Here is a 15,976-nt window from a genome sequence, read left to right on the forward strand (position 1 = left end):
TTCATTTCTTAAGGTGTTATTTACTTTCCTGTTTATTTCTTTGTATGCCTCCTTTGCTTCAGCGCTTTTGCATTTTAGTAATCTATCTTTGGCTTCTTTTCTTTTGTCAACTCCGCATTTATCATTAATTCAAGGTTTCTTTGTCTATCGCTTCTTTGGAAATACCTCCTTTGCTTTACTTTTACAACTGTTTTAAAGGTGTGCCAAAGTGTTTCAACTTCATTTCCCTCGTTGGCTTCATTTGTGTCTTTTCACCAATTTTCCCTCCTCAAAGAAATGCTCTCTTGCACTTTATTCCTGTTCCTCTTTTCAACCTTTATTCTTTGCCTTAGCTTTGACAAAACTAAATTATGGTCTGTTCCACAAGCAGCTCCCCGTTTCTAAGCTTATAAGAACTGAGAATTAAGTAATGAGACTTAAACATAGTTTATACAGCCAAAATTAAAATTTACCATTAAAATAACAAATCAAATTACTTGTTGAAAGACACTAAAATAGTACTTGTAGTTCATACAGAAAATTAACAATAAATTTAAATTAAAATTAAACTAAGAGTTCGCCAACTTTCAACTTAACTTAGATTCCTTAATTTTGTGAGGTACAGAAGACGTCATTTCAGGTCTGTATTGGTGGTATTATTTTGTTTACAATGTTTACATCTTTGTTTTTTGGTTATGTAGAAATTATTCGCCTCATTGCACCGTATTTTATTTTAAAAACTGATATCGAAAAAATAGGGAAAAAAATGTCTTAAAGTTAGCAGTGTCCTTTAGACGATGGAACACTGATAGACAGTGTCAGGAGCTTTCCACATTTGTATGACATAAAAAACCCATACGGGTCATCTTATTCTCTGGATTTATCGCTCTGTGAACTCTTTTTTTTTCCGAAAATAAGAAATGTTATGAAAAAAACGCAGTTCGAATCGAACCAAACAAATGTGAAAAGCGTGCTGTCGGTTATTCCAGTCAATGACTTCCAGAATGCTACAGCCAACACCTGGAAACATAGTTGAGGTCGGCGTGGAAGGAAATTACTTCAGAAGGTATAATATCACCCAAAAATTTTATTTATAATTAATATTTTTTATAACACCAGACTCATTACTTAATTGTCAAAATTTCAAAATTAGAATCTCAAATTATTATTTGTAAGCTACAATATTACGAATGTCTAGCGTAGTGGCCTTGGTTTTATATGAATGCATAGAAAGTATCTGTACTTGATTCAATAAGAGGATAAAAAATTGTAGAAATATGAGGCGTAGACCAGTTTTGGAATAATTTAGTTTTATTTCTCATATCCTTCTGTACCAGTTGGTAGTTGTACTCATCCCCTTTGTCTACAGGGGGAATAGAAAAGACTTTTGTATCTCGAATGGAAGTTGGGGTCGTATAATACCTTATTTTGAACGACGCTTTTCTAAAAATGTCATTTTAATGGATAGATTTAACGTCGTATTACAAAATAGTAAATATTCAAAAAGTTTTTACTTCTAATATCTGACAAAATAATAAAGTACATAACATAATATTTAGTTAAAAATAATCATTATAGTGACTATTAATTCACTTAATCGACACTTTTTATATTTGTGTAGAAAAAAGGAGCCATAATATAGCATCCTCAATATTTTTACTTAATACATTATTTCCGAAAGTAGTTCTTTATTGTATGATTAATTTTGTGAATTGATTATTGTTCTTCAAGATTTTAGTTAGAGGGTTTATTAATCAATGCAATTCTACAAATTTTTCAACTTGATTGTAACAATATGTTATCAAATTTTTAATACAAACCGAAAAATCGAGGTAATTTACATTCCTCATAATTACTATGCTTATCTGTTCCTTTTCTACCTAGTTTCCCTATGTAACTTCTTTCCTCAGTCCAAAATACATGTTAAGGATTATTAATCCCAAAGGTTATAAAAAGCCAATACGACCTAAGTTGAACCGACGCGAGGACAAGGTTCATAATAATATTAAATATTTAAAAGTCAGTTTAGGAATTTATGTAAATAAATAATCTGTATAATCAAACAAATATATATAGATAGTTATTGGTCATATAAAATAGTTTTATGAAGTGGTATATAGAATTGTAAACCCGTGATCTAGAAGATGCCATTCTGTATTTCCGATTGTAGTAAGTCTTTATTCACATTAATCTCCGGAGTTGGCTTAAGACGTAAGCGTTATCCCACAACGTAACTATGGACCACAATTTGAGTAATATTCATCACTATTTAATATATTTTTAAAGTGATATTATTTTTGTTTATTACAGAGTTCATTGTCATAATTAGTACAATCTAATATCACGCACCTCATTGTGATACAATGATTGTGTTAACATTTCAATCTTATCTTTAGATCAATCAGCAACTCTCAGCTGACTTAACTAAGGTCTAATTACCCAGCTTTTGACAACCTCACTTCACCAACTCAAAAGGTATAATCTATCACCTTACGTCTTGTTATTCTTACAGTGTCTAGAAGCTGGATTACCTAAATATTGGTGTTATGTTGAAGTCTTAGATCATGACTACCAGGAAATTTACTTATAGTTTTGTCAACAGTATCCACATCCAGATTCTTATAGGGGCTAATGTTTCGAATGTATCAACGAAAACCGGGAGGGTGTTAAGCCGCTCTGATGAGACGCAAGAATGTCCAAACTAGTCAGCAGTTACAACCCTTTCGTTGCCTTTGTGGGCGACAAAAAGAAGAAGATTTAATTTAATATTCATCGAGGCATTAGCCAGAACAGTTAGTTAATCGAGAATTGTGATGTGAAGTTTTCTCTTTTAAAAAAAATAATTTCTTTCGATTCAAATATCAATACTCTAATCGAAACTTGACATAAATATTGAGGTTTGTTGATTTCTATTGCCATTCAAATTTTAACTAAATTTTCATTGGTTAGACCATTAGGTTAGATTTTGATTTTTGAATGGAATATATCCAAAGTTTTTTTACGAGAGAAAATTTCATAACAATTAATTAATTTAAGAGATTTTTATACTTTTATATATTTTTTCACATCCTATTTTGACCATAATCCTAGTCTCTAATAATTAAACCATCAGTATATTCGAGAGCTTTGAATATATAGCAATTAGAGTACACTCCGGTGTTTTATTTGCCACAATCCTAAAATTATAACGCTAATAAACTATTTGGCAAATTTTTTGTTCCAATTCAGTCTAAACATGATTTTATATTTAATTTCAATGAAATATTTCAATTTTCCTCTTCATTGAGGGTAATACATACTTTATTTATGAATGGGATTTGTTTTTCATTCATGTGTATAGCTAAGTTGTTGAGAAAAGTGAAAACGTGAATAGATTTGGATTAATCTATTCTCCATTTGTCTAATTAGTTGATTTATACCTATAATTTTTCCTGTTTATGAAAGCGTATTAAAAATATTATTTTCGATATAATGAGTATTCAAACAACAGTTCTGAAAATTATAAAAAAAACAAGTTTTTTTTCAATTCATAAATATTCAGAGTGACCGGCCTATTAATGCCCGATAATGTAATGGGAAAAGTGAAATACTGATTTAAAAAAAAAAAAACATGTGAATAAATTCATTCAATGTATGACCGTGACGGTTAAAAGATAATGAAAGAAGTTATCGAAGGTTCTAAATTCAAATCGAGGATTTATCAATATATTGCTGCAGTCGCTGGTGAGTCATTCATTTTTCTTGTCAGGTCAATTCAAAATTATTTGTTAAGTAAAAAAAATAATTTCTATAACCAAATTGTGAGCTATAATATCAGGAAAGTATTATTCAATTATTAGTCAAAACATATTGTTGCTGTTTGAGTTTTTTATCTTAAATCAAACGTTCTTAATGAATATTAAGGGTATTTCGACTCCAATGGAAGTATTAATGCTCTGAATATAATTGATTGAATATTAGTTTCTGTGTTTTTATTCTAGTTACTGGGAAAATGAGTAATTTCAATTTTTTTAATACACCTATTCATAATAATTGTTAATTTTTCCAGCAATTTGTTCAACAATTATGAAAAGTGAGAATGAAAAAGTAATTTTTTTCATGCTTGAATTCTTGTACATATTTATTACGGATAAAAAATAACCAAAAGAATTACCATACAATTACTTCCACACCTTTTATTTTAATTAGCTATTCAGGTACTGGCATCTAACATATTAAAGTAATTAATTTCCTTTGTTATATTATTTTATCTTCAACTACATTCATTATACGAGGGCGATTTTGTATTAAAAAGTTATGAAAAAAATCATTTTCAACAAATCTACGAAATACCCACTATTGAAGGCGACTAGAAGATTAAAGAGGCTAATAATCCAGAATCCAAGAATCCAAAGTTAAGACAGTGAACTAGAAACAATTAACAAGAAGCGAATGGATGTTAGCAAACGTTTTTACAATAAACTAAGAACAGAACCTCTTATACAGACAATACAAAGTCAGTAAAGCTTGAAAATAACCTATACTCTAAAGGAAATATCCATAATGATATAAGAAGAAGAAAATTTTTAATTTTAAGTTAATCACAGGGGATATACTGAAATATTCACCAAAGAAAGCTATAATCAGTTTTTTAATACTGTGTGGAAAATGAAGTCTTAATGATGCCCAAATTGGGAAAGCAACCAAACATATTATCTTCATATAATCAAATATCAATATTATCATAATGATTTCGAACAATTTGGCTCAGGGAAAGCCACTCCACAATAGACTATGACCGATGACATGGAAAAAACTTAGACGAGGCTTATGCATTTGAGAAGGTTTGTCATGAACGCTTTAATTACAAATTTAACAAACTCTTGTCTAAACATTATGCTAAATTGTTGAAGTCGTATATAAGAGAGCAAGCTTTCAAAATAAAGCAAGAAGCTTATTCAGTCTTGAAGAAAATAGAAATACCACAAAGTAGTATGCTTAACCTTTTGTATACTAGTCAAATCTCTCAATTAGAAAATGATACAATTGACACATTTCGTAACGACAGGCAATATCCACGAAGGAGCGTCAAATATCCTACAGATATCAATTAATATAATTAATTATTGAACCAAAAAATTGATACTAATCTAAAGTAAGAATAATCCAGAATAAGTATAGACGGCAGATACCATATGCCAATACAGCAAAATGGATCAGAAGAACCCTCAATATATAATAATAAACTTTTACGTATAGAAGCAAATCCCGAAACTAAGTTGGCACCCTTATAATCCAGAGATTTCAAAATAAATGTCCATTGATGCACCCTGGTACATTTGAAATGGTGACCTCTATCGGGACCTGGTTTTCAATTGACGTTATTTCAAATTAACTCAAAAGTTTGATTATATAGGAACAGAAATAAATGATATAACTTATATGTTCATGCCACACAAATTTTTGACTACAAAATGTGCATTCAGATAAATATTAGAATTCCGTTCTATTGTATCGTTGCTTGAGATACTGCTTCCTTAAAGATGCTGCTCATAGCGACCCCATACATTATAAATGGTTATATTACAATAACATTCTACGTTTCAGCAAATTTAGGAATTTTATCAATCGGACTACATTATGGTTGGCCTTCAGCTGCACTTCCAATTCTCGTTAGCGGAAAATATAGTTTCACTCTTACTAATGATGAAGCCTCCTGGTTAGTAGCTGTAATTCCAATGACTTCTTTAATCGGTGACGTCTTAGCGGCCTACACGATCAACAAGTGTGGAAGAAAAAAGCTGATACTTTTCTCCTCAATACCAATGACTATATCTTGGATATTGATAGCAGTGGCTGACTCAAAGACGAATCTCTTTGTTAGCAGAGTTATTGCAGGTACCTATATTCCTTCCATTAACAACGAGATTGTTTCGAACTATAAAAACCTCTAAATTTTTTCGATATTCATTCCTTGCAAAAATTAGTTACTTTTTTAACCATAATAACAGCTAACAGAGATCTGTTATCTTGATGAGTTGACATATTTTTCTTAATTATATTATTTATTTCACTGAACTTGGTTTCGCACTCGGCTCCCGCGTGGAGCAAAGATAATTCTTGCCGCAATAAACATGGAAGAAGAGAATTTAATGTTCCTGTTATAATCTTTCATTTGAGTCAAATCAAAAAAAGGATTTTATGAAATATAAACAATCCGTGCAATATTATGTAAAGTTCTAAATTTATAAGATAATATAGATGTGGATAATTAAGTTTGGTTGGATGTTTTCAATTTTATTATATTTGTAGTGAAAATTGAGTTTTCCTTTCATCATCTAACGTCTACAGATTTGGGGTTTGACCCGTGTTAATACTCGGAATAGCAAGGAAGGTTTTCCATTACATAACTCAACACAAAATTTGACTTTGACTTCAAGGCGTAAAATTTTAGGTTGTAATCAGATTACGTTTACTTTTGTATTCAAGAGTCAGACTGAACGATATTTTCTGTGGTTTAAATTTTTAATTGATTCGAATAAGTATGTTTTTTTTATTGAATATTAACATCATAATAACTTACAAAAAAGTGGAAAACAATTTGAAAGTCTACGGTTTTACTTTTGCTGTCTTATTTATAAGTAATGTCTTTGAATAAACTGAGTGATCGACCTTGATAACAATTTCCGAAGCTTATATTGTCCTGATGAGAATGTTCTCCTTGGTCTTCTGAAGACGCTCCCTGTTGTTTTAAAATGTTTCTAAATGAGCGTACAGTATACGTATTTTCAATGACATCCTGCAGCACGCTTTTTGAGCACGATTTAGTAACGTTTGAAAAATTTTAACCCGCGGAAATCTGTACAATTTGAGCATCAAAAAAAAAATAGTTTCGAGTATCCAAAAGCTTATAAAGCTTCATACAGCTTTTTAGCACTAGCTTGGGAAGTGATCACTCATCACGTCTAACTTTTTGTGTTGTGAGTGGAGCGGTGCAACTTTGTAAGATCTTACGGCACGTTCCTGCATTGATCGTATTTCTGCGAGGTAAAAAATCCTCCTAAAGGTAGGATTCCTAAGCAGCGACTGCAGTCGTGGTACTATGACTCCTTTACAAACGGCTCTAGTTAATCTGCTCGAGTCTTTCGACTAGACTGTATGCATCAGTAGTCTAATCGTAACAGCCGCGCGATCAACGTACAGTTTTATTTCCAATTATCAGTTTGTTGTCAGTTTTAATAATCCACGATAATATACTAATAAATAATATTAATCTCTTTGATGTAATCCAATAGTTACAAATAATTGATGAGAGTAAATTAATAGAGCTTGTGCGTGATCATCCTTGTATGTTCAATCCAAAAAACTGAATCATCCTGTAGAAGGTGCTTCTTAATTAATATATTTTCAAACCTTGATAGATGCAGTGAGTGTTTTTTTTTTAATTCCGATAGTGTAAATGCTACATCACGATTCCGTTTAACACTTTTTGAGACATCAGGAAATTCTTCAGCTAAGGAATAATTCGTGAATCGCTTGTTCTCTTCCACATTGCTTTCCACTTTTTGGAACACATCATCGGTAATGACTGAAAGTTCCCTACTTGGTTCTTCGCCAAAAATGTTTGTGTGGTCATCATTGAAGATCTCATACTCATAATATCTTCACCATAAACTTCACTGATGTTGTAATTAATGTTAGCTCAGCTGAAGTCTTAATAAGTTTTATATCTTCGACCATTTCTAGTCTTGTATTTGGAGCCATTTTATCCGAAATTCGCGCCGATTTCTTCTTTTGCTCTTGACAGACCAGGAGTACTACCAACATCGCTTTTCTAGTAACTTGAACAGTGATATAATATATAAATTTAGTTCACGTCACTAAACAAATGAAAAAAATTTAATCTTACTGAAAATGAACGCACAAACTTAACTCATTCAATACGGCAACCATTTTCACAGATTATCACTGAGTACGGGGCTATTTAAGATAAACCTTTGGCTCTGGCGGAAAGGTTTTTTTATACAAATTATTTGATCTAACATTAATTTGAATTAAAAAAAATTATTAAAATAATCCCAAGATTCTATTTCCGATAATTAAGTGGGCGCGTCTCGGTACGCTCTCCGTCAGTGGTAAAGGGATCAGTTCACCTGTGTAGCGGGTAGCCTAGCTGCGTGACTTACCATGTAACTAATTCGTTGTTGGTTCTAAGACAGAGAAATTAAACTAACAATAAAAAAAAACAAAAACGTAATTGTGTATATTAATTACGTTAACGATTACTTAAAATCATATACATATTTCACCTTTTTTTATCAATCAAATATTTTGTTTTTTGTTGTAGAAAATATAATAAATAAACAACCTTTTACATTTTTTTTTTATAAAATGTTTATTATATGTCCAATTTTTCAAAAACTTATAGAAAAGTTATATAAATTAAATTAAAATTATATTTACAATTAACAGTGGACTTATTTCCTAAAATTTATATAAATTCAATTAAAATTATATTTACAAACAATACACTTATGTACTACAATTACAACTCTATATTTTTATAATAGTTTACGAAACAGTCAACTAAGCATAAGGGGAGTTTATTTGGACAGGCCGGGTCGGGGCTTTTCTCTGAGGGATGTTCATGATTATATCGTATTCTAACTTCTCCCAAAACTTGAAAAATGAACAAAGTATTTAAAAATGATGATAATTCTACAGATGGTCTCAAAAATAAATGTTTGGTCCAATTTACAAGAATCCTCATATACAACTTGCGTAGTTATTTATCAAAAATAGTTTTAAAAAATAGACCGAACGATATGTTGGAATTAAATATTTTTAATAAGAAAAAATGTCAACTTATGTTAACGATTTAGTAATTTAGTTGTCATATTTGTTTTTCTTCATGATTTGTGATGATGATTTGTGAAAAATATGTTTCACTTACCTGAAATTCAATAAAAAAGGCATACTTTCAGTTATCCGATTTTAAAACGGTAAACGGCGTATTGTACACTGTTTCTTCGAGAATCACGATAGTACAAAGCTGAGTCCTTTGGTTGTAACGGATAGTTTAGTGTCGACTTGTAAAGTGAAGGAAAACGAGCGCGCCGGCACGCTCTCCGTCATTGGTGAAGGGAAAGGAGAGCGTCCCGGTACGCGAACCTTCAGTAGGAATGCAAATAATAATACAAAATCAATCTAAATGAGAAATAAATCTTCGTTTGTTAGTCCTAAATGTTCATTTTTTGCTAGTTGTAGATCAGTTCTCGTTAAGATTTATATCTTTGGATATAAAGTTTTTGAGCTGTCTTTCGTTTACGTATTAAAATTGATAAAATTTAATGAAGAATGAAATTAAACACTATATTAGAGTATGAAGTAGAAAATTCCAAAGCACAGTGAATCGACTTAAATCTGGAAGCATTGGCTTTGGTACGAATATCGCCAATCAAAAGTTCCGTACTGAAAAGTTCCTCTAAATTAAATGACAGGTCTTATCTTCATTTCAGGTACAATCGACGGCCTTCTCTTCACTGTAGTCCCTCCGTATTTAGCAGAAATATCGGAACCTGACATTAGAGGTTTTTTGGGTGGGACTTTCATGTCAACTTTGGCGTTTGGACTTTTGTTAGAAAATATAATGTTATATTTCATGTCAATTTCGACGGCAGCGTACATATCATCTAGCTTTACAGTTTTAACATTATTTTTCTTACCTTATTTACCAGAAAGTCCTTATTACTTTCTATTGCATAGAGAAGAAGTGAAAGCAAAGAAAAGTTTGAGGAAATTTCGAAGGCGATACGATGTGAACGAAGAAATCGAACGGATGACAAATGGAATTGAGGAAGACGGAGAAGAAGGAAATATATTAGAGTTATTGCGTAACAAAACTTACAGAAAATGTTTTTTATTGTCACTACTTTTAACTTTAACTCAACATCTTAGTGGAATCATGCCGATACAGTCCTACGCGGAGACACTTTTTACAGAAACTAAAGAGTTTCTATCTCCTAGTACCGCAAATATAATTTATTACTTAATTTTTTTCCTATCAGCGATCGTTTCTTTAAATTTAGCTGACAGAACTGGGCGGAGACCTTTAGTATTATTCGCAGCTGGAATCGCAGCTCTGTGTCTCCTATCCAATGGGATATTCTTATATTTAAAAACAGCTAAAAAAGTGGATACCACCGGACTGGACTTTCTTCAATTGCTTTTCATTTCTATTTACACAACAGCTTATTGTAGTGGACTACATTTGATGCCTGTAATTATTTCAACCGAAATCTTCCCGTCAAATATGAAAGGACTAGCGTTATGTATGATTAACATCTGCTTTAGTTTCGCCTCCACTTCTTGCATTAAACTCTTTGGTTGGTCTACTTCATTCGGTATTTACGTCCCGTTCTTTTTATTTTCTTTCTGTGCCATGGTAGGATTTATTCTTATATATAAATTTTTACCAGAAACCAAATCGAAAACTATGGAACAAATACAAGTTGAACTGAGAGGTAGTGATAGAAAAATTAATAGATATAGAGGTTAGTTTTCATCAAATTATTTATCTGAGATTTTTAAATCATCTTCGATTAAATATATTAGTTTCTTGATACATTCTTTGTTTTGCTATTTTTGTAATTATGAGTGAAAGCACTATAGTTTTCCGTGAAAATAAATAGTTTTTATACAAATACATACTTTTTAAACTTAATATTAAGAGTTTTACATTTGACGATTAATATATATCATATATTTGAGATTAATTTCACCTAAATTTAATCAATTTCCTCTTAACTACGAACAAAATATAATGAAGCTTTTTCATGTTTCACTGTCAAAAACTGTCAGCTTTTGTTGTGAATACAGATGTTTGTGTATGTTATATTTAAATTTAGTTAACAGCTATCAAAACATTTTATATATGTTAAATGTACAAGATAAAAGCGCTTCTGAGATTGAAGAAACTGATTATCCACTTGTGCTGCTTTGACTAGATGCTTCGAAAAACGTCAATAACGAAGCGGGCTGATAATTTACATAATGATCATTAGAAGTATTCAGAACTAGCAAACTGTATATTTTATTAAAGTGTTTTAGTTTCAATCCTCAGATTTTAGGCTCACTCTATGTACACTTTACTAGTGGTCATGATTGACCTTATATATTCTTCCATATTGAGGTTGTAGTAACATGATAGATAACTTTTTGTGGGAGTTTGTACTTTTTATTTCCCACTAAATAATTAGAAAAAAGAACAAAAGTTTCAGAAGAATGTCATTGTTTAAAATTGTACATACAAGTATAAATGAATTATAAATGTAGACCAAAGAGTATGCTTCTTACAAGACTTCAAATGGCAACGATAATAATTTGTTTGATGACGAATTATGCTGGCAAATTTACCAAGCTGGCAGGTGTAATATCTCTCACATTATGTTACATTTCAGAAAGTTTATTTTTCTAAAATAACAATTATAAAATAAAAAAATGAACGTTTTCTTCTTCTTTCTATACCTAGTCATAATAATTAGGGTGAAGTGGGGTTAACGTTGGCAGAAAAGTGTTATACTTGATTAAACGCCCACAATATGAATAATATTCTACACCATGCTATTTTTTTATAATATACAATAATATTTTAAGGATTATGTATTTTCTTAGTCTACTTTAACATAACCTCTCACAGTTGAGCCATATGACTGATAATAATTTTAAATTGGCAACGTTGTCCTATATTCTACCTTATCTTGTAACCGTAACTTTATCTTTATTATCTATACGAGTAATAACAAGTTGAAGATATCTGTAACGTGAGTCTTTAGGAAGTCTACCAAACTAAAAATTTATTCGTTTTTTTCCACATGTATTTATGCTTAAAAAACTTAAATTAATTAATTATGAAGTAAGACAATACATAAAAGCAGCTGCATTAAACGTTAAAATTTAATCCAAATAGTATATTATATTATAAGGATTAAAACGGCATGCAAAATTGCGAATAATAATAATAATAAGGTAAAATGTGAAAAAAAAAGTATGTTTTCTATTACAAATAGTATTAAAACAGAACTGTAACTTCTAGTATAAAAAAACATTTGTGTGATAGACTTATATTTTATATGTCACATATATATATATATATATATATATATATATATATATATATATATATATATATATATAGTACATATATTTTATATGTACTAGTTTAAAATTTTTAAAAAAATGTCACCTTACTTCACGTAGTTTTTTCCAATCCTTATTTCCAATAAAATAAGGTAAAGTGATGTTAGTCCGATTCTGTCTATTTCATATATATCATTCTACAATGAAATCGTTGAACTTCAGATAAAAAAAACAATAGACTGATTATCTACTATCATTTAAATTTACTTAACTAATTATACGTATTTTAGTAGATTTCATGTTAGTGTTATATATACAGAAATATTATGGATGACTCTAATTTTATAAACTTTGGTGCTGGACCTACACAACTACCAAAGCAGGTGAGCTTGAATAATGATAAATTTGACTCTCAATTTTTGGTCCGAACTATATTGGGACTAAACCAAATAAAATTTGCGTCTTAAATTGCAACCGAAAGCTACAGTTTTTATATTCAGAAGATAAGTTTCTAGGGCTCCTCGGAAACTATAACCCTGATACTGACAAATCACAGTCTGCTGATTGCAGATCCTAACCCAGAACGAGATTCAGATCACTGTATCCGAACGCCGTAATCAATTTTCCTAGAAATTTCAAATTTAACATGGTATACAAGAACTTTAATTGTTATTTCTTTTTGTATGTTGATTCTTCCAATATATTTGTTTAGTTGTATAATATACTCTAGATGTTTAATAATTGTTGGTGTTGTTAATTCTTCCACGATATTTATTAAGTTGTATAACAGATTCTAGTTATTAAACAACAGTTATTAATCGGTCATTAACGATTCCCCACCTCACACAAATTTTACACTAAAGTTTTTGTCTGATAAGATATTTTTATACTGAAATGCCGAAAAGTATGAAAAGCGCAATGATGAGGCTCACAAAAAATAATAAGGCACTTGCCATTTAATGACAACGACCCGATTAACTAGATTAGTTTCCGAACAACAATGAATGTGATCACATAGATAAATCACATCCTTCGTGATCCGGGTTCGTCATGATCCACAGAAACAACATTCGGCTATTCGTATCAAGTCTACCTATTAACCTAACCTTAAAATGTTTAGTTAACCATTACCTTGATCCAAACTTTTTTTGATAAATTTTACCTAATATCTGTGTACAATAATGACCTACAAATCTAAATCTTATATCATGAAAGCTATTGATTTCAAACAGAATTTCAGAGACTTCAAGTTATGTGAGGTTACATCAATTAATATAATAATTTGTTCAAGTAACGATTCAGTGTGTACGAATACAAATCAAAATACAAAAGAACTACAATAATATGAAGCTTTCGTCAATAGAAGCACAAGTTTTGAAATATTCCTGCTTTAAAGTTGAAGACGATATTTATTGCTTCATATTAAATGTGCTTAGGTACTTGAAGAAATCCAAAGTGAAATGCTATCATATGAAAACATTGGAATAAGTATTATTGAACTGAGTCATAGAAGTACAGAATTTGGTGAACTGAATAAAAAGGCGCAAGAAACATTGAGGAATTTACTGTAAGTTGGATTTTCATTAAATGATAGTATCATGTATCAAAAAATACGTTGTAGAAATATTCCATCAAATTACAAAGTACTTTTTGTTCCTGGTGGTGGCCAAGGAGCGTTTTCAGCTATACCAATCAATTTAATTGGAAAAACAGGTAGTGCAGATTACTTAGTTACTGGAACATGGTCAAAAATTGCTGCCGAAGAAGCTAAAAAGTATGGGAATATAAACATTGCAGTAAAACTTGATACAAACGGTAGTATTCCAGATCCAAAAACATGGAAACTGGATCCAAATGCTTCCTATGTGTTTTACTGTGATAATGACACAATTGACGGTATTTATAAATGAAAACTCTTTATTAACAACATATTGAAATAATAATACTCATTAGGTGTTGAATTTCCATTTGTACCAGATACCAATAATGTTCCGTTGGTAGTGGACATGTGCTCAAATCTTTTAACAAAACAAATAGACGTATCAAAAGTGAGTTAAATTTATCTAAAAAACTTTATCTTTGAAGTTGAAAAAAAGTTTGGTGTAATATTTGCAGCATCTCAAAAAAATTTGGGCACTGCCGGAATAGCTGTTATCATAATCCGTGATGATCTCTTGGGATATGCAACAGGATATTGTCCCAGTACATTAAATTTTACATTACTGAACCAGTACAATTCCATATTGAACACACCACCGATATTTCCGTAAGTCTAGAAATTATTGTAAATTGAACAGAATTTTTGAAGTATCTGCATCCCAAGAATTACCAAAAAAAATTATTTTTCGAAATGTTTTAGAACAAGTAACAAAAATTGGGTTTTTTGTAATAAGAATTATAATGTTCTTTTTATTTCTTTATAAGGTTTTTGAACTTACCCAATTTATTTATACACTACACTATTTATTAAACTATGCACCACACTTAATACCAAACACTTTACTTTTTACTATCCCTGTGTGTTCACTATGACATCAAGTAATTTACTGACTACTACGGCTGTTGGAGTCTCATTTAAATAGTATTATATAAATAAATAAACTAGAAATTTCGCTTACTGGAAATCTCTAGTTTGCCGCAAACAAATTTTCTCCATAAAAACATGTATTTCACATAATGTTTTAGAATTTATGTTACAAGCAAGATTGTAGAATGGGTGAAACAAAACGGAGGACTAGTGACAATGGAATCCCAATGCAGGGAAAAATCAAATTTAATTTACCAAGTGATTGACAATTCGAACGATTTTTACTACACACCTGTTGATAAAAATGTACGAAGCAGAATAAACATCCCATTTCGAATAGGAGGTTCAGGTGGTGACGAAGAATTGGAGAAAATATTTCTAGAAGAAGCTAAAACAGAGAATATGATTGATCTAAAAGGACACAGATTAGTAGGAGGGATAAGAGTTAGTTTATATAATGCCATAACTATAGAAAACGTAAAAAAATTGGTTGCATTCATGATTTATTTTAAAGACAAATATGGAAACAAATGATAATCATTTGAAACAAGTTTCTGAATGAATATGTCCAATAAAATGGTTTTATTATTAATATTATTAAAGTATAAATAAGAGTATTCAATTATTAATATCATTTCTAAGCCCTCCTGTCAATTTTTATGAAAAGAAAGTGGCAACTAAACAATGTTTACAATATATTGTTTAGTATTTCAAGTAAATAAGAACATCCTGAATTTTTAATTGATCAGTATAATTATTTTATATAAATTTATAATCATTAACCAGCTTTTAGCAGCTATCTTTTGAAAAAATTCATGAATTGGGTGCATAAATATAAAAAATTTAATAGAAAAATAATTAATAGGCAGTTTTATGTATTGGAAAAACAATATAGAATATGAGGCGCCTAGATTCAAAATCCGCCAACTCCATCTCAAGAAATTTTCGGAAAAGTGGAAAAATCCTTAGTAAAAATCTTGATTTTAATTATTACAAAAATTGCAAAGTATTATTATTATTATTAGATCACACACAATGTATATAAATTTCCTCATCAACAATAATGTTTTTATCTTGTTCATTGCTTAGACCTTCGGATTCTTGGTTTTCCAAATCTCAATAAAATGTCAGCATCTCGTGATTTCTCCGCCCTTGTCCAAAATGCTTTGTTATCAGCTTCTCAACATTCTTTATTTTTGCAGCCTTACGGCTAACCCCCTTGTTGATGGCTTTCCATTTATGTGAGACATATTAAACTTTGGTTTTGTGACAGATTTTGCTTGACAAGTTTCAGCTCTATAAAAGACTTCACCCTGGACCAGAAAGCCGATACTTAAACTTGACGTTTGACGT

General features: G+C 30.3%; 2 protein-coding genes across 3 annotated transcripts; both read left to right on the forward strand.

Moving 5' to 3' along the window:
* Window positions 1–3,593: 3,593 nt before the first annotated feature.
* Window positions 3,594–11,467, forward strand: LOC130900811 (facilitated trehalose transporter Tret1-like). Its single transcript, XM_057811698.1, has 3 exons — window positions 3,594–3,702; window positions 5,566–5,856; window positions 9,477–11,467. The coding sequence occupies exons 1-3, from the start codon at window positions 3,636–3,638 to the stop codon at window positions 10,514–10,516; spliced, it is 1,398 nt and encodes a 465-aa protein (XP_057667681.1). The 5' UTR covers window positions 3,594–3,635; the 3' UTR covers window positions 10,517–11,467.
* A 764-nt stretch (window positions 11,468–12,231) lies between these two features.
* LOC130901351 (phosphoserine aminotransferase-like) lies at window positions 12,232–15,245 on the forward strand. Of its 2 annotated transcripts, none has more exons than XM_057812672.1 (6): window positions 12,232–12,479; window positions 13,533–13,663; window positions 13,718–13,992; window positions 14,050–14,144; window positions 14,193–14,362; window positions 14,782–15,245. In XM_057812672.1, the coding sequence occupies exons 1-6, from the start codon at window positions 12,423–12,425 to the stop codon at window positions 15,155–15,157; spliced, it is 1,104 nt and encodes a 367-aa protein (XP_057668655.1). In that variant the 5' UTR covers window positions 12,232–12,422; the 3' UTR covers window positions 15,158–15,245. The 2 variants fall into 2 exon arrangements, with proteins under 2 accessions (XP_057668655.1, XP_057668656.1); XM_057812673.1 differs by having other exon boundaries at window positions 12,265–12,479; window positions 13,388–13,663.
* Window positions 15,246–15,976: the final 731 nt, after the last annotated feature.

This window comes from Diorhabda carinulata, chromosome X (genome assembly GCF_026250575.1).
Source record: "Diorhabda carinulata isolate Delta chromosome X, icDioCari1.1, whole genome shotgun sequence".
NCBI classification, from domain to species: domain Eukaryota; kingdom Metazoa; phylum Arthropoda; class Insecta; order Coleoptera; family Chrysomelidae; genus Diorhabda; species Diorhabda carinulata.